We start from the raw sequence: 19,784 nt of genomic DNA, 5'->3' as shown, positions 1-19,784 counted from the left end.
ATGAATAAGTTAAAAAACATCGGACCCAGTACTGAACCCTGCGGAACCCCACTGCTTACCACCCTCCACTGCGAAAATTGCCCATTTATACTCACTCTCTGTTTCCTATTAATTAGCCAGTTATTGATCCACAAAAGGGCATGTAGTATTTACATGGTTTATTGGGAATTCCTTTGTTCTTCCCTTGGTGTGGCACTTGAAGGGAGGTGCTCTGTTAATTCTTTAGTGGAAAGAGCTGTTATTCTTTGTAAGATTGATTATTTTTCATCCTCTCCATGAATATGTAAGTTGGGGACACTTCAGAACCACAAGGGATGCCCTTAAGGCAAGGATGTCATACGTGTGGCCCGCAGGCCAAACTGGCCCAGCCAGGGCTTCAATCAGGCCTCTTTTCTCCCCCCTCCCTCTCCTGTCCTCACCTTTTGAAGCTCCAAGGCTGCTGTGTGTCAGCTCTTTCTTCCTTCTCTTTGCAGAGGCTAAAGCAGAAAGCAAATCTGCAAAGAAAATGTGGAATGAATTTTCATTCAGGCTTCTGGGTAGAGCAGACATGAATGGAAAATCCACTCCACATTTTCCTTGCAACTTTGTATATGTGTTTCAGTGGAGAGAAACTCAGTTTAAGAAGACGACTGCAGATTTATACTCCACCCTTCTCTCTGAATTAGAGACTCAGAGTGGCTTAACTTCCCAGCATTTGTATGGTCATCTAAAGCTTCCTGGAGTTGTGTCCTTGCAAATCAAGCGTTGAAGCTTTTAGTTAGCTTTGTCTCTGCTCAGTGTAGTGAGAATTAGTGCCTAGTGAGTACTCTAACTTGGGAACCCGCAGCCAAAGGCAGGTATTACATTGGAGAGCCATTGCTAATCTGAGTAGATCCCTGTGTGGGGGAAGGGGGAAGAAGCTTGCAATGCCTTGCCATTTCATGTTTTCCCAGGCTGAGAGAATTTTTTTTTTTCGTTTCTGCTGTGATCCTTGTGCTTTTTCATGATGTTTTATTTTTAAAATTGCATTGCAAAATCCCACTATTTCTCCACCCTTCTGTTTTAAACAAAATATTTCAAGAGTTTTAAGCATGTTTGTATTTTAAGTTAAAAATTATATCTTTAGTTGTGTTGGCCTGTATAAAGTCTATATCTCTGCTATGTGGCATTACATTTTAGGACACACATGGCTCAGCCCCACAAAGTCCCATTTATGTCAGATCTGGCCCTCCTAACAAATGAGTTTGACACCCTTGTCTTAAGGGTTCCTCATGTTAGCTACATTCAGAAATATTCCTATCCTTGCCTAATGTGGAAGGTATTTGATGTTAGCCTTGCTATCAAAGGTGGTGAGAGGATCCTGTAAAAAAGTAAAATCAGGAAATGTATTTTCTTGAAAGGAGAGGACATTGAAAGTGGTGTAGATAAGCAGGAAAGTGCCTCATGATCCCTTGCAGTGATATTATGGCAGCAGATAAAGAGTAATTGTAGTGCCACTGGTATAATGAGGCTAAAAATGTGAGCTGGGAGCCTCCAGTTCAGATCTCACTGCAGCTGGGCAAATCACTACATTAGTGTATATTAGCCAAAAAAAGGGACTAAAACACACACACACCACATACACACGTGGGTGTTCTAGGAATTATTTAGATGACGTATGTAAAACATTCTGAAAGCTTTCAAATACTGCACAAGTACTAAATATGTATATGATTAATAAAACTAGTTGTTGCTCTTATGCTAGGAGAATAATTACATTTTCCCAGCAACTCATTAGTCGTTTGGATGCTGGAAAATACACTACCACCTTCATTTTGCTTAGAGGCAAAATTATGATTTTTAGGGATTGTAAATTATATGAAATGATTTTATTGTATATTGTTTTAACCTCTATGTTACCTTTAACTGTTCTTAGTTGCCCTGAGCCCGTATGGGGAGGGTGGCATATAAATACAATAAAATAAAAGATGAAAGAAAGAAATTTTTTTGCCATAGCTTCAGTTTGGTGTAGTGGTTAAATGTGAGGACTCTTATCTGGGAGAACTGGGTTTGATTCCCCATTCCTCCACATGCACCTGCTGATGTGACCTTGGGTCAGCCACAAGTTCTCTTAGAGCTGTTCTGCTCCAGAGCAGTTCTGGGAGAGCTCTCTCAGCCCCACCTACCTCACAGGATGTCTGTTGTGGGGAGGGGAAGGGAAAGGAGCTTGAAAGCCACTCTGAGACTCCTTCAAGCAGTGAAGGGCAGGGTATGAATCCAATCTCTTCCTCCTCTTCTTCTCCTCCCCCCCCCCCTCGCCCGTTTAAGGAAATTACCAAAAAAACCCTATTTAGGGTGGTATGAATGCCAAAGGGCCAGCGGAGGAATTGTTTAGGATGACATAAGTAGAGAGCCTAGGACTGAAATTTAAAAAGAGGAAACAGAGCTACATAATGTAAACCCTTAAGAATAAGTGGGAATGATTAAACAATCTATAGGAAGCAATAAGCAAACAGTACAGATAGACTTGTAAAATGCCAGGCTGTAAGCTAAACTGTAGTACCAGATGTACTACATGTAATATTGTGTATTGGCTAATATTCTGGGGGAGGCTTATTTGAATATTATTTTTATTTATTTATTTTACAAAACTTATACTCCACCTTGCTGCCTTCATAAGGACCACCAAAGCAGCCAACAAATGTATAGGGCTTTAAAAGTCAGCTTCATTAGTGGAAAGAACTGTTATTCTTTGTAAGGTTAATTATTTTTCATTCTCTCTATGAATATGTAAAGGAAAGCTGAACCCCAATCTACCAGTCCCCTTGGGTTCATATTCCACAAGTCCAAGTAAGCAAATTGAGTTTTATAGCAGCTATCCATCTTGCCTTCCCTGTCAGGTAGGCAAATGGTTATCTCTCTGTGGAAGTACATCTTCTGCTCTGTAACCTCTTTGTGGATTTTATGACTCTCTTCCCTGGGAAAAATATACAGCTGTCAGGTCCCAGGCACTCCCTGATGTGCTTCAAAGCACCTTGCCTCCTTGAATCATAACAATATCCTGCTGAGAGCAGCCTGAATAGCCCAGACTAGGCCAAGCCTTTCAGAGCTCAGGAGCTTAACAGGTTAGTCATCAGTTAGTACCTAGATGGGAGATCTCCAAGGAAGACCTCAGTTGCTGCTCAGAGGGTGCATTCACACTGCACTAAATACTGCATTTTGCATGTGGATTTTTGCTATTCTTACACAGTAACAATCCAGTTGCAAAATGTATTATTTACTGTAATGTGAATGCACCAAGAGAAAGGCAAGGGAAAACAGGGGGCCCTCGGAACAGCATAAAAGGGAAATCAAAGGGCTGCAGCAGAAGATAGGGATCAACAATTGGCAAAAATGCCCCACCCTTTCCATTAGCAGCAATAATCAGGGGGATTCAACCCACTAGTTAAGGAAGCCAGGATCTCCACCTATGACTAATGTGGGTTCTGAACTCTCTGTGATTTTCTCTGTTGTTCTAAAGATCCATCCTAACTTTATGTTCTGTTTGCCCTGCTCAGAGATTGTCTTGTAATAGCATTAAGGACTAATAGTTATCCTCCTCTATTGCAGTTGTTCCTGACTCTCTGCGGGTGACCTCAGAAGCCCAGACCCTAAATAAAGTGCAACATGATTCTCTGGAACTGAGATGTGTGGTATCCAAGACTACTGTGCAGCACAGCCACGTTTCTATTGCCTGGTACCGGAAAAAAGCAGATGAGCCTGCTGTGGAGGTGGTCTCCCTCAGTCGAGATTTTGTATTGCATGCCGGAAGTGAGTACAGCCAGCGGCATGCCAGTGGAGATATCCGCCTGGATAAAATAGGCGAGACTCTATCCAAGCTTACAATCTACAACCTGCAGTCCTCTGATGAAGGCGAGTTTTACTGTGAGGCAGCAGAGTGGATTCAGGACCCTGATGGCACTTGGTATGCGATGACCCGCAAACACTCAGAGAGCACCATGGTCTATGTGGAAGGAACTGGTCAGTATGTCAAGTATCCCACCACCACCTGGATAGCAGTATATTCTCTTCTTGAAGAAGAATTTTGGGGTGTGGGAATGGGAAGGAGAGGGGAGGATGTACTGATCAAAGGCAAGCCAGTGGCTTGTATTGGATTAGGATCCGGTATACCCAGGTTTGAATGCCCATTCTGCCATGGCAGCTCACTGGGTGACTATGAGCCACTAACACATGCTCCACCTAACCTAACTCACTAGGGATATTATGTCTGAAACACCATTAATTGTAAGGGGGGTGGGATGCATTTACAAGCAATTGTAGCTCTTTGGGAACAACCTACTTGAAATAAAGGACTTGGCAGTCCCAAAGTATGGCATCTGACTTAAATTTTGAATCTGTATTTGAATAGGTGAGATGATCTTTCATTCAAAGGTAGAACTAAAATTTTTGACATTCATAACTTTTTGATTTAGAATGTTAAAATAAATACAACTTATGATATTTTTTGTGATGTTTTAAGGTTTTAACCCTTATATTTAGAGGGGGATGCATTGGGAAGTTGGTTTGTTTTTTCTCCATGGTTTCATAGGTTCTGTGCAGTGGAAGTGGGAAACTTTTCCATTAAATGAAGCAATTATTTCTGCCCAATTAATATTTATGAGTGTTAATCATTTAATAATCTGGTTTAAAAAAATATAAGATCAAGGCTTTAGTCTTCCTTTTAGTTATACTGAACAGTGTTTTGCCCTGTGTTGATGTTGTCCTTACATGTCTTCTTGTATCTCTCTCTCTCTCTCTCTCTCTCTCTCAATGGTGGTATCCTCTTGCTTTGCCTATCAGTCAGTGCTCACATTAATTTTGGTAGGATTTACAGTTTTGTTCAGTTTTCTTATTTTTAAATATTCCTTTCCTGTCTCTTGATGTTTCCAGTGGGGGGAGCAGGATTGATATTTTGGCAGAATGCACATGGATAGAGTAATTCATAAAATTTGCTAAATTGTGTATATTTCAAACTTGATTAATGATGTGTGTGCCAGGATGAGATAACCTCTCAATATGGCAGCATGAAACTAGTATATAGGAATGGTATCTGGCCTTCCCTCTTTCCTCTTTGGTGGAAAAGTGATATGCATCTGATAAGCAGTTTTGCTTCGGTTAACTTGCACTAAACACTTATTTCTGCCTGTACATAGGCTTGGGCATACAAATGACACAGAGGCCATTAGTATTTGATGAAGTGATTACAGTCACAGGGGAAGGAAATCACCATGTACATCTTGAAAAGGAACACAGAAATGTCTCCCTGCCTGCTCAAGTGATCAAGTTAGAGTTTTCAGTGTGTTCATTCCTGTGATGCTGTTTCCTTTGGGTCTGCGCATGCATGTGTGTGTGTCTTCTGTCTCTTTAGATATGGATATCAATGTCCGGCTAGAGACAGAGAAGCGGACATACACAGTGGGTGAACCAGTAGAGTTCCGGTGTATTTTGGAGGTACAGAATGTTGCCAAGAGATACTTCTCCATCTCGTGGGCCTTCAACAGCTCCCTGATTGCTAGTTTTGGGGCTAATGCTGTGCCAGTGCTTAACAATGAGTTTGCCCAGCGTGAAGCTTTGGGCCAACTGAAAGTGTCCAAAGAGAGTGACAGTGTCTATATCCTGAAAATCTACCAACTCCGCCTAGAAGATAGTGGAAAGTACAACTGTCGAGTGACAGAACGCTTGAAGACATCAACTGGTGAATTTATTGATGGAGAGAGCAAACGTCCAAAGAACACACCTATCACAGTACTCCCCCTTAGTAAGTAGAGGTCTTGGGTACTCCTCCTGAGATTGTGGGGGGGGGGCAGGGTACAGCTTTGCAAAACATTGTCAGTTAATGGGGCTTACTTCTCTGTGAACAAGAAGAGCGGAAGAAAAACCTTACCCAACCAAGTAAGAAATCAAAAGGTTAATTATCACAAGTATAAGGGCCAAATAATATTAATTACAAACATACAACATAGATATTACCAAATATACCAAAATACATATATTTATTTAAGGCTTTTTGGGTAGAAAAAGACCAGCAGGAACTCATATGCATATTAAGCCACACCCACTGACATCACCATTGTTTTTCATAGGGCTTTTTGTAGAAAAAGCACAGCAGAAGCTCATTTGCATATTAGGCCGCACACCCCTGACACAAAACCAGCCAAAACTGTATTCCTGTGCGTTCCTGCTAAAAAAAAAGCGCCCAGTATTTATTACAAATTAGATAAAAACAGATGTAGGTCCACTAGTAGCAAAAAACATGTGAGACTAAGACTATACGCATTTCAGCCAATTCAAGCCTTCCTCAGTGGTCACACATATATATTGCACATTAGTTCCAGGTAGTACAGTGAATACTGAAAATAGGGCCAATTAAAATGATTCTATAAGACATCTTAATGACTGGAGGCAGATAAAATACAGAGGCCCCATTTTCAAATACCTTCTGTCCTGGTGATATACTTGTATTTTCAATTACGTGTCTTTCTCTCTAGGTCCAAGTGAAGTATATTCTATATATAATTTGGAGCCAATTGCTGAGACCCATTTGATTAGATTTCTGTTCCATTTTTACTAAGAAGGTCCCAAAGTGTCTTAAATCAGATAAGCATAAAAACTCACAATGCATACCACTGGAAATCAAAATACAAAATGCAATCTTTTCATGAAAATCAACAGTATGAAGAATTTAAATACAATTTATATATATATATATATATATATATATATATATATATATATATATATATATATAATTTTAAAAATTGAAATTTCAATAGTATATTTCTAATGTCATATAAATTCACTTAAAGGATTTGGTAAAGTGCATTGCATTGCTCAGTGAAGAATCAGAAGACTTGGACTGCAATAATAAGCATTCTTTTTCTGAGTCAGGATTGGGCTGGTAAGGTTTGGATGAAATTGCACATTCTGCTTTCACCACTTGTCTTCAAAGCCTGGTCATCACTTTTCCATCGTATAGTGATAGCAGGAGGGTGCAGTTTCCAGTAGAGAAGTGAGAAAGAGTGCTTTACCTTTCTTTCATGTCTCCTCCAGCCAAGGTTTTGGACCTGTTTTTGTGCTAGCACAATGGTCTGGAACCCTAATGAGGAAGATTGGAGGGAGAAAGTGAATGTGGTTGTAATTGGAGGGAGAAGGTGATGGGCAAATGAATGATTAAGCATTTCTCCAGTCTGACGTTTCTTTACTAAAACTTTCATGTTCTCAGCTCTGCTCTACAGTTAACAACTGGTGGCTTGACTTTAAAGACTTGTAGTTAAGGAAGAACTTGTAGTTCTATCTTTAAAGAGATCAGATGGAATTCCACAAAACAAACTAAAATAACCTCTTACTTTCTTAGAAGTTCTTCTTTCTTAGAGCGCAGATAGTAGGGTTGGGATTGTTCAGCAGAGGCGATCCTGGAGTGGTTTTAAGAGACTGGAGAGATTGTAAGGGAAGAAGCAGTCCTTATGGGATGGTAAACATATGCTTTGAAACTCTTAATTATGTATATACCCTTATGGACTTGGAGAATGCTGTTCTGAAACCATGAGCTCTTGTTCTGTCAGGCCTTTCACAGGATTTATTTGTTTATATTTTAACCTCATCCTCTCTTATACAGTCTCTGAGCAGTCTATAACAAAATATTCCACAATAAATATTCAATAAAACACAATAAAACATTAAAATAACAACATTAAAATAACAGCTAGTTAAATATAATAACAGTAAAAATCATAAAACATCAATAGTATAAATAAACGAATTCCAAAAGCAGGATTGCCTTTTGATAAATAAGGAGAAGTAGAGATATTTACCCAACTAAATGTCTTGGTCCTTAGAGAGACAACAGTAATGTCTTGCCCACGTCTGTATGAGTTCATTGTCTCAGAAACTCCGCTGCCTACAGGACTTCCTTAAACTCTGTGTTTTACAGTGCTATCCTATGCAAAGTTACTCCACTTGAAGCCTATTGACTTACAGGCAGTGCCCATGTCTGATTCCTGCATTCACACAGCAGAGGGAAGTAATTAATACAGAAATATTTGAGTAAGAGGAGTCAGGTCTCTGATTTATTAGTACTTTTGTCTTGCTCTTCAGTTTAGGCAATTTTTCTGATATAACAAATCAGAAGTGTTGTCAACGGAAGCATAAAATACCCTAGAAGAGAACAGAAGTTGTAGGGAAGATACCATGCAAATTTATGTCCTGTTTCTCAGCAGCTGAAAACGATGCAGTGTAACTTCAAGAACCATAAAATAAAACCCATAAGTTAAAAAGTAAAATGAACCCACTGTCTTTTAGCATGAGTCCAGAAGCTGGCAGTATAACTTGCCTGGATTCTGCTGTATTCTAGATTCATATCTGAAATGAAATCTGAAAACAGTTGTTGATACTTGCTTATAACAATAATAATAATTTTTAATTTATATCCCGCCCTCCCCGCCGAAGCAGGCTCAGGGCGGCTTATCCCAAGTTAGATTACTGTGCATAGCAACTGTGCTAAAAAAAAAAATATTTTGAGTTGCTGCTCCATTAGGAATACATTTAAATTCTTCTGAAAAGTAACATGCTGAATCTAATCACATCAATACTTTTCATAGAAATAAAAATGTCAGGCACTAAATTGGGGGAAAGATAGAATCTGCAACAGAAATGGAAGGGCTATATGTTATAGACACATGACTGGGGCAATGGAAAAGGATAAAGCCATACAAGGCACAGAGGTTCCATATCCCAGATATCATAGACTTTGAAGACCTTGTCTGTGTCCTTTGAAACACATATCCATAATTTCTAGAAACCCGCTTATATTGCAAGTGGAAGCAGATGTTTTCTAGAATCTCCTGTAGCTGTCAAAATTGGTATCAGTAACAGTCCATACACGGTTGTGTAGCTGTACAAGGCACAAAACATCTATGTCATAGTTCATGTTTTTCCACACAATTATTCCTAAATATTCTTAGTATGTGATTATGAGTGAGTGGAGTGCAGTACATGATTATAAGTAAGTTACACTTACAGTGCAGTTTGGTGCAGAATTACTCGTTTAAGCCTATTGATTTCAGTGGGCTTTGTCTGGAGTGACATGCCATAGGATTGCACTGCCAGTGAGCTACTTCTGTCACTGCAGTGGCACTTCTGGATGCTACCATAATTGGAAATTGCTCACTGAGTGAATCCCATCTGCTGCCAGAGCAGCTATCTTTCCTTTTCCATCAAGTCTTAAGCATGAGTAAATTTGGGAACCATTAAGAAAAAATGGCCAGTGAAGACATATGAGAACTGCTCTGCACGTCCTTAACTGTAATCATACCTTCTGTCTCTCCTCTATTGCAGAGACCAATATTTCAGTGGAAGTGACCAACAATGCCCCTAGTGTTCTAGAGGGAGAAAGCCTACGATTTGGTTGTAATGTGCGCACAGGATTTAGACCCCAAAACCGTCTTTCTGTCACTTGGCAACTAGTGGACAAGCAGAATCGTCGCAGTGACATTGTGCAGCTTGACCGGGATGGCACCCTTCATCCAGGCCCTTCTTACATTGAGCGTAGCAGCTACGGTGGGATCCAGATGGAGCAGATACGGCCTGGATCCTTCACACTTGAAATCTTCAACAGCCTCAAAGCAGATGAGGGCCATTATGAGTGTCGTGTCACAGAGTGGACACGACGGCTGGATGGGGAGTGGCAGATGATTGGGGAACGGCACAATGGCTCTGCAGTATCAATCAATGCACTGGGTAAGTTAAAAAGGTGCTTTTAATTATATACAGCAGTACATGTAGTGTAATTACATACCTTATCTTCTGTGAAAGCTTTAATTCCATACATTTAGACATCACTGTTGTCTTGGTTGGAAAAATAATTAAAACTACTTTGGTAACTGTAAAAATATAGGGAGGTTACCCCTTTGTACATGTCTTGCTCACAGTTCTCAGACTTTCACTTATTGTCTTAGGTACTCAAGGGTAGTACTAGACGTTACAAGAAATACAAAGCTGCTGATGCTCAGGGTCTTTCTTACCTTTTTGCATGCCATGATGTGGCTGGCATTCTTTGTCTCATAGCTGTAAAGTCACTTTGTCTAAAATCCAAGAAAAGGTCTTGTTTGTTCCCCAGGATGTTGGGAAACTGGAAAAACTCTTAACATTGTTATGTTGGACATATAGGCAATGGAAACATGATTTAAAGATTTATTGTGGTGTTTTCTCAAGAGGTTAAGCATCACAGTTTGCACAAGAGGCAAGTGAGTGGTTGAAATTCAGATGACTGCTAGAGGCAGAATCCAGAGACACATCCAGAGAGCGGTCTGTAAAAAAATGCATTACACAGTAAACACTGCTTAATTTCAGTAAGTCTGGCCCTGTGAGCTGCCTTACATTGCCTGTGAACCATTATGTAAGCCCCACTGAGCACTTTGGAGAAAAAGAACAGTGTGTTAAGTATAATTAATAAAACAAGAATGCCAGAACCTCCTTAAATTATTCTTGCTCAGTTCTGTTAGGTATTCCCCAGAAGAAGCATTTTTACTGTGTCAGCTGATGAAAGAAGTGTGGGATGAAATGTTGGAAAGTTCACTCTGGGAAGCTCTAGAACTTTTACAATACTTCAAGGAGCGGAGAGCAGCAGCTTCATCTCTAAGAAGAGGTTGCCCCTTTCACCATCACTTATCAGCAGTCCTTCCTATATGGAGACCTGCCAGGCAGCCACTTGACCCATAGTTTCATTCAGTTGCTTCCACTGCACAGTGTTACAGGGAATTCCTGATTTTTTTTGTGGGCAGAAAGTTCTTTGGGAGTTAATATAGGTGTGAGTTGTCAAAGGTCATGGCTGCCTGAGAAGATGCATGCATCTGAATTCTGTATCAGAAAAAATGAAGATCTCTTCTACATTTTCAGTCTCCAGGTGCTTAGATCTGAAATGTGCTCTGGACTGTGCCTGGCAATTACTTTGCTAGGTCGGGAGGGCAGTGACCACATCGTTTGTAGTTCCTACTAATAGTGTAGTGAAAGAGGGAGAATGTTCTCTCCCTCCACTAGCTTCCTCCCCTTCTTCTGTATAATCATTAAACACATTTCCAAAATGCTTTAATCCCAACGATTGACCTGTTTTTTGCTGTAATTACATGGGCCGGAGCTCTGCCATGGTGACGTCCGTTGATGATTAGAATCCCTGAGCCTTTTGCTGGAAAAGTCAGAGATCTCAGTTGCAGCTCTGAGGCAAGGCTGGCAGGCAAAAATTAATCTGCTCGCTAATGTTAATATCCCAATTGCCTGGCATTGTCAATTAATACCTTCCAGCCTTTCAGGTCAGGAGGTGCTGTCTTCCTGAGCCGCGCAGGCCCAGGGGCTACCACCTTAAGGCTGTCTTGCATGGCCAAACAAACAGAATTATCCCAAGGCTTGCTATTGCATGGAAGATTGCTACAGGAAACTGTTCTGAGCCACTTTATGGTTTTTTATCCTAGGAGATAGTTTTAATGGTTTTTTAAAAATGATATGTGCAAGTTCATCACACAATCCTGAAAGCCTCATTAATGTTTTTGCAGAATCTGCATGTCTTGTATGTCAGGCAGTGTTGTGGATGAAAACTAACAAGTGGTATCACTTGGTGCATGTTTGCACTGAAAGTTTTTTTGGTGTTACGTGGCATTTTAATAAATTCATTTTTATTTTTATTTTTTTTAACATAGCAAAAGCTCTCTGGGGCAAAATATGCCATTTTCCATAAGTTTTTTTAAAAAACAAAAAGAGAAGTGGGATAAATGGTTTCTCTTATTTCATCTTCCAGTGTGTTCTGCAGTCCTGGTCTGGTTCCTGAGAAGGTTTTTGCCTTTTAAGATGCTTGCCTTCTCCATGATAAACCTTTTTATCATTCTGTCTTTATAAAACAAGATGTATCCCATCTCCTTAAACTGTTCCTGTAGTGTGAAGGGTAATGAGAATGGGGAACCAAGCAAACTGTACTGCATGGCTGATTGAAGTATTGCCCTACCCCCACCCCATGCTGTAAAAAGTATTCCCATTTGAATGGTGGAGGTAAAATAGAATATCTGGAAGAAAGTTTTTAACGAGTTTTGCCTATAACCTGTCCAGTGCTTGAACTCAGCTGAGGATCTCAGGGATGGTCAGACAAATTTTGATGGGCCTCTGCTACTCCCCCAGAATGCTTGTACCCCCAAATGAAATGTGGGCAGAACTATTTTACTGTTGGGGGGGGGGGTGTCTGTGCCTAAACAATCCTAAACAGAGTTACACTTTTCTTAAGTCAATTGAAATCAGTGGGCTTAGAAAGATATAACTCTGCTCAGGGTTACACTTCAACTGTATGGTTTTAGTTACTGAGACCAAGAGTTGACTAATCAGTTTTCTGCATGCATGGATTAATGTATTTCAGTTATGAAAATCTTATCTTTTTGTCTCTGTCCATTTGCTTTTTGGTAGATGCTGGCTTTGCAGTTACAGCCATCTCCCGCACTCCTGGAGTGACCTATAATGAGTCATTTGATTTGCAGTGCATCATCAAACCACATTACCCATCTTGGGTCCCAGTGTCTGTGACGTGGCGTTTTCAGCCAGCAGGCAGCACAGAATTTCACGATCTGGTCACCTTTACTCGAGATGGAGGTGTTCAGTGGGGAGATAAGTATAGCGGATTCCGAACTCGAACAGCCATTGAGAAAACAGAGTCCAGTAACAATGTACGCCTCAGCATTAGCAGGGCCAGTGACACAGAGGCAGGCAAGTACCAATGTGTGGCAGAGCTCTGGCGGAAGAACTATAACAGCAGCTGGACACGACTGGCAGACAGAACCTCAAATCTCCTGGAAATCAGGGTTTTGCGGCCTGGTAAGTATCCTGTTGGCGTGCCACCAAGAAATTGCCTAGTACATGGGCTTTTCTGTAAGGGAAACCTGCCACTTGTAGAAACTGAAATTTTTCATATCTTTACAGTGTTTGCATGTTAGAACTTTTTTGGAAGTATAAAAAAGAGCAGGAATATGGTTTATTGACAAGGACATGAGTTTTCAATGCCCCAGAGTAATGAGAGAGACCTATCTATCTGAGCTACCTTGAGGAAATCAATATACAAAGGTAGTGCTATCTGCCTCCTGCATCATGCAGGAGCGTATAGAAGTGTGTGAGTGAAGGAGAGAGTGAGAGCGCATGTGCTCTCAGAATTATCAGTGGAAAACTGTATCTGTTGCAGAGGTGATACTGTTTTCAGATCCGGATACTAGATTCTGTCTTATAAGCAGCTTCATAATACAATGTGATATTGGTATCTTGTTCCTGATTTCTTGATAGTGGCTCAGTGTTATGCTTTCTGATATCTGCAGACCTTATCTTTGAGCCTAATTTGGATTGTGTCATGGCTGAAAAGCTTATCTTTTTATTATTGCAGGAAGCTTCCAAAACACAATCCATAATTATTATAAAAAGACTTCACTGCTGCCCCAATTTATACCTTGACTTAACTGGCAAAGGTGAAGAGGATTAGTATCTAATCTACATGTTAGGATAAGCACATGGCATATTCCTCCTTGGAATGTAGTGATTTAACATGTATGAAGGGAGTGGATGAGGAATCTCATATTTGAATTCTCCCCTTGTAAATCAAATTATTTTGGTCAGATAAATGGCATTGTGGTCCCTGTGTTGAGGTCCCAATCCAAATCCCTCAAACTGCTTTCTGAGATATAAAAAATTGCAAAATCTGATCATTGATCCCTAATTTATTCTATAGAGTGGCTCTTGGTGGTGGTGGTGGGGGGTTAATTGCAGGACAGAGTCCACATCTACAAGAAGAGTATGTGTTGAGGGGAATTTGCTTGCTGAATATTTTAACTTGATGCCAGTGCTCCAGTCAAAATTTAGGAACAGTCTGTACTTCAGTGATCAGATAGGATCATAAGGCAGAATTCTAATTGATTTTGTTCATTAAAGATTCAAGGTATGCTGCTGAGAGAAGAGAGGACATCAGATGCAATATGATGGCTAAGCTCCAACATCAATCAGTAATTCTGTTTATCTAAATCATTCCCTCTAATTTCAGACAGATACTATTTTTATACTCTGTAGCTTTTATATTAATCAGACTATTACGTGTGTCTGAGACATGTTTTTTTTTTTGCCCTTGAACTGCACTCCTGGAGTTTTCATTTATCAGAATGCTTTTCTTTTGCACTTCTTAAAAGTATATTTACTGTTGACACTTCCTGCCTTCAATTAGGCATTACTTTCAGTATACTTCAAGGATGTCCACCCCATGTTGAATGAAGAAATCTCTATACTAATAATTGCCAAAGCTTTTTTTAAAGGTAGATAGCAATTCTCAGGCTTCAGTTTTGCTGATAGTGAGATCATGGTGTCTCCTCAGAAATGTGTCTCCAATGATCTTCTTCGTGGTCTCTGTGCAGTCCCACACATGGGTCTTGCCGCAGGCAATGAATCCATTCCTCGGAGTTCCAATAGCTCGCCTATAGCGCTTTTGGCGCGCTCCCCTCCCGCCCTGGGGAGCAGGCAGCGACCGCGCATGCCTGGAGCGGGGGGGGAGCGCCCATTCCACTCAGTTTCTTCCTTTCCGCCGCCCGGACAACACCTTCCTCGCTGCGCTCTTCCTTAGCTCGTCTCTCCTCAGCTCATTTCATCTCTACTTTGACTGGTATCGTTCTCTCTTTCTCCCGTTTCGTCCTAAAAAATATACAAAAAAAAAAAAAAAAAAAGAACCCCGTTTCTGCGCTTTTAACTCTCTTTTTCCATACCCGTCCCTTCCCGCCCTTCCCTCTCCCCCCCCCCCCCACCGTCCGGGGCGTATGGAAGGGAAGGTTACCTTCAAAAAGTGTAGGCACTGTGGGGCTAAAATTCCCACCACAGACGGCCACAGCCACTGCCTTTTCTGCCTCGGGGAGGGCCATCGAGTCGACGCTTGCCCGCATTGTGCAAACTTTGGCAAGCAGGCACGCAAAAACCGCGCCGCACGACTACAGGCCTTCCTCTTAGAACGGTCTCTGCGGGCTATGCCCACCTCCGACTCGCCGCCTCCCCCACCTCGAGCGGGAGATTCGGCTGCCCCGGCTGCGCCTCAGCCTCAAAAGACGCACAAGTCCGGGAAACGTCCTTCGAAGCACGCCGAAGCCGGCCACAAGTCTTCGAAGAAACTGCGTCATCCCGAATCGGAGTCGGCGCCGAAGAAGCCTCGGCACTCGGATTCGGCGCCTAAGAAACCTCACCATTCCGAGCCGGCGCGTCATTCCGAATCAACGGACTCGGCGCCCATAAAGCCCCGCAACACCATGTCCTCGACCGCTCAGTCGAGTTCAGCCCAACCACTCTTGCCGTCCGAGTTGTCGACCCCGGTTGATGTCATCACGGACATGCCCAGGCTTACACCTCACACCTCCACGGCTGTGGAGGTGATTCCGATTCGATCTCGATCGCCTTCAGTACATAGCGTGGTACCTTCCGAGATCCTTGAACCCGACCGTTCCACCGACCCGACGCAGACTTACTTACGCCCGTCTTTGCGACCTGACGCCTTCCACGATGTTGCACTCTCTCCGCTGTACCGTGAATCGGCAACGCAAGTTTCCTCCCATCGGATTCGAATTCGATCACGCTCCCCGCGTAGCCGCCACGACTCCGGTTCCTCCGTTTACTTTGAACAACAGGATTACTACTCGAGAAGGCGATATGAATACTCTCCTCTATCCAGATCGCCCTCACCTCGACAGGGCAGATCCCGTCACCGTTCCGGCTCCCACTCTGATTGGGACATCCATCGTAGATACCACGAGTCAGACTCCTACTTCCACCGTGATCCCGAGACTCCACGGGTCCGTTATGGCGGTTCGCCTCGGTCCCGCTACGCGCGCACAACCCGACGCGAGGATTCGCCTCAGCTCCACTTCGACCGCCCTTCTCGGCTTCGTGACCCTCGAAGTCACTTCGAGTACTCACCCAGACTCCTCAATCGCCTGCTATCATCTGATCAAGAGGCTGGCCCCTCGCATCATCACCGTGACCACCCTCGGTACCGAGACGTGGCTAAACCGCGTACTGCCTCTGCCACCGTTTCCGTGGCCCCGGATTCTAGACTTCGGTCTTCTCCCAAGACCTCGGAGGCAGCCCCCGTCTCGGAACCGATCGTTCATCCACCCTCCCCCTCCACGGGGGCCTCTTCCTCGGGAAAGGAGTCCCCAGGCTCTTCGGATTCGGAGGACCACTCTCCCTCTCTCCCACCGGACTCGGCGCAACAGCTCAGGCTCTCTCCGTCCGATGCATCCAAGGCCTATCTCAATCTTATTACTTCCATGGCGGAGGCACTGAAGATTCCTCTCCAGGCAGACTCCCCCAAAGTGTCGGACATGGTACATGACCTGGTTCAATCAGACTTCCCTTCAGGGTCCTTGCTTCCTATGCTACCGGTGCACCTGGAGGGTCTTCAGGAGACTTGGGACAAACCTGCATCAGTACCTCCCACTTCTAAAAGGCTGGACTCCCTCTATCGAGTCCATGCCCCTGACGCCAAATTCCTTGCATCACATCCGGCTCCGAACTCTATAATTGTTCATTCTGCCATGAAGGCCAAGCCCTCCAGGCATCCCGCACCGCCGGATCGTGAGGGAAGGAAATTAGACACCTTGGCAAGGAAAATCTTCACACTTGCTTCCACCAACTCGAAGCTTAACAATTACCTGGCTTATTTTGCTGCTTATACTTTTAATCTAGCGAACCAGTTCACACCACTGATACCATCGCTTCCCGATTCCTCTCAGGGAACAGCATCAGCCCTGGTTTCCGAACTCTCCAGGGTCTCCAAACAACAAATTAATTCGATTCGACATGCGGTCTCCTGTTCATCCCGTGTCTTTGCCTCTGCGGTTGCCCTGCGTCGTCATGCTTGGCTGAGATCCACTAATCTTCAACCCGACATCAAGCAGAAGATAGAGGATCTTCCGTTTGATGGCCTTGGCCTCTTTCATGCCTCCACCGATGAGGTCTTGTCCTCTGTTGACGACGGCCGTAAAAGGGCCAAGCGCCTAGGAGTCGCCCAACCTGCTTCGCAACCCTTCGGCCGCAAACAATCTTGGAAACCATCTTTCCAAAGACGCCAGCGTTCTCCTAAACAGTCTGAATACTGGAAAAGAAGACCTGCTCAACAGAAGCCTTCTTTTCAGCAAAGGCAACGCCCTCAGCAGTCCAAAAAATCATCCCCCCCTACCAAGCAGTCTCTTTGACTTCCCCATACAGTCACCTTACCCCACGCGTCTTTCCCCATTCTACGGGACTTGGACTTCAATCACGACCGACTCCTGGGTACTCACCATCGTACGTCTGGGGTACGCAATAGAGTTCGCTTCGCTGCCTCGCCACCACTATTTCGTTGCTACCCCTCCATCCCATCACCTCCATCACGAGATTCTGGACCTGCTCCAGAAAAAAGCCATAGAACCGGTTCCCCCCCAACACCGGGGAACGGGACTCTACTCAAGGTACTTCCTGGTCCCCAAGAGGGATGGAGGCAAGCGTCCCATTCTGGATCTTCGGAAGCTAAACAAATTTATCCTGTACAAAAAATTCAGAATGATCTCGTTGCAGTCCATCTTGCCCTTGATTCCGAAGGATTCATGGATGGCTTCCCTAGATCTTCAGGACGCTTATTTCCATGTGACTATTCGACCTCAGCATCGCAGATACCTCCGGTTTGCGATGGGCCAACATCATTATCAGTACATCTCCCTACCATTCGGCCTCTCCACCGCACCCAGGGTATTTACCAAGTGCATGGCGGTGGTGGCAGCTGCTCTTCGACTACGAAACATCACGGTCTTCCCGTACATCGACGATTGGCTCCTCATTGCACCGACCCCAGACCAGCTCGAGTCCAATCTCCACGAAGCCCTTCTCCTGCTGGAGTCTCTAGGCCTGCGGGTGAATGTTACAAAATCGCACTTCACCCCCACTCAACAGCTCTGCTTCATAGGGGCCCATCTTCGCACCTCTATCCACCGTGCCTTCCTCCCAGAGGACCGTGCTATGACTATCATCACCCTTGCCAGGATGGTCCAGCTGCATCCCATCCAACCGGCCCTAACTATTCAGCGTCTTTTAGGTCTGATGGCCGCTACTACAGCAGTCCTCCTCTTCGCCAGGCTTCGAATGAGACCACTTCAGCTCTGGTTCGTACGTGCCTACCGGCCTCACGTGCAACCTCAGAGCACCCTGCTCACCGTCCCCAGGAGAGTCCTTCCTTCTCTCACTTGGTGGACCAGCCTCGACAACCTCCTCGAAGGCATGCCGTTCCTACCAACTACTCCAACGGCTATCGTGACAACAGACGCCTCCATGTGGGGATGGGGAGCCCACTTGGAAGGCAAGACTGTCAGAGGTCTCTGGACCCCTCAGGAGAGGACCCTGCACATAAACTGCTTAGAACTGATTGCAGTACACAGAGCTCTTCAATCCTTCCTTCCTCTCATTGCGGGTCGCCACATCCAGATTTCCACGGACAACATGGCGACAGTATTTTATATAAACAAGCAGGGAGGCACCAGATCCCCTCGACTATGTCGCATAGCCACTCTGCTCTGGGAATGGTGTATCAAACACAGCATCCACATGACCGCCATCCACCTCCCAGGTGTACAGAATGTATTGGCCGACTCCCTAAGCAGGATACGTATAGACGACCACGAATGGTCCATCAATCTGACCTACCTTCGTCGGATTTTCAGGTGCTTCGGGACCCCCAGGGTGGACGTCTTTGCCTCCAGGGACAATGCCAAATGTCACCGCTTCTACTGCAGGAAGGGCGACGATGCCTTCCTACATCTCTGGAGAGGTCCCCTCCACTACATTTTTCCGCCAACCCCCCTACTGACACGCGTGTTGACGAAGGTCGCACGGGATGGCACGGACTGCATCCTTATCGCACCGTGGTGGCCACGGCAACCATGGTTCACCAAACTTCTGCAAATGTCACAACACACTTACCGCCGCCTCCCGATCGTGGGAGACCTTCTCTCGCAGGCGAACGGCCAGGTACTTCATCACAACCCTCGGGTTCTGGCCCTCACCGCTTGGAGGATACACTCACCTGCCTCTCCACAGAAGTGACCAATATTCTTCTCAACGCAAGGAAGCCTTCCACTAGACTCTCGTACCAACGCAAATGGAAGCGCTTTTGTTCCTTCGTTGCACCCTATCATTGGACTCCTGAGGTAACACCTCTGAACCTGATTTTAGATTATCTCCTATCTCTGCAGAAATCAGGCTTGTGCTACTCTTCACTTAAAGTACACTTGTCTGCCATCTCGGCATTCCATGACACTATCGACGGCAGGACAGTGTTCTCTCACCCCTTATCTAAATCCTTCCTCAAAGGAATGCTGCACCTACATCCACCGGTTAAACCATTCGTCCCAACGTGGAGTTTATCCCTTGTTCTTTCCTGTCTAATGAAGGCGCCCTTTGAACCCATGGCGACAATACAGCTCAATCTTCTCTCTTGGAAGACAGCATTGCTAATAGCCCTCACCTCGGGTAAGCGGGCAAGTGACTTATGTGCCTTCAGACATGACCCTCCCTACACCATCTTTCATAGGGACAAGGTTGTCTTAAGACCGGATCCTACGTTCCTCCCCAAAGTTGTCTCCAAGTTTCATCTGTCTACCTCCACCGCGTTACCAACGTTTTTCCCTAACCCGTCGGACCAGGGACAGCGATCCCTGCATTCTCTGGATGTCAGAAGGGCGCTAGCCTTCTATCTGCATCGCACACAACCTTTCCGT

The 19,784-nt window shown here is 44.2% G+C and overlaps 1 protein-coding gene across 3 annotated transcripts in view; it reads left to right on the top strand.

The window, feature by feature from the left end:
• The window catches only part of IGSF3 (immunoglobulin superfamily member 3), a 173,396-nt gene that overhangs the window by 119,149 nt on the left and 34,463 nt on the right, over positions 1–19,784 (top strand). The window contains exons 3-7 of one of the 3 annotated variants that reach the window (XM_060234453.1): positions 3,568–3,978; positions 4,798–4,818; positions 5,366–5,755; positions 9,331–9,732; positions 12,436–12,840. In XM_060234453.1, coding sequence (XP_060090436.1) covers positions 3,568–3,978; positions 4,798–4,818; positions 5,366–5,755; positions 9,331–9,732; positions 12,436–12,840 — 1,629 coding nt within the window. The remainder of the gene's footprint in view (positions 1–3,567; positions 3,979–4,797; positions 4,819–5,365; positions 5,756–9,330; positions 9,733–12,435; positions 12,841–19,784) is intronic. The other 2 variants (XM_060234454.1, XM_060234455.1) reach the window with 2 other exon arrangements.

This window comes from Heteronotia binoei, chromosome 3 (genome assembly GCF_032191835.1).
Source record: "Heteronotia binoei isolate CCM8104 ecotype False Entrance Well chromosome 3, APGP_CSIRO_Hbin_v1, whole genome shotgun sequence".
In the NCBI taxonomy this organism is placed as follows: domain Eukaryota; kingdom Metazoa; phylum Chordata; class Lepidosauria; order Squamata; family Gekkonidae; genus Heteronotia; species Heteronotia binoei.
Note: the sequence above shows the minus strand (reverse complement) of the source record. Positions and strands in the feature narration are given on the sequence as shown.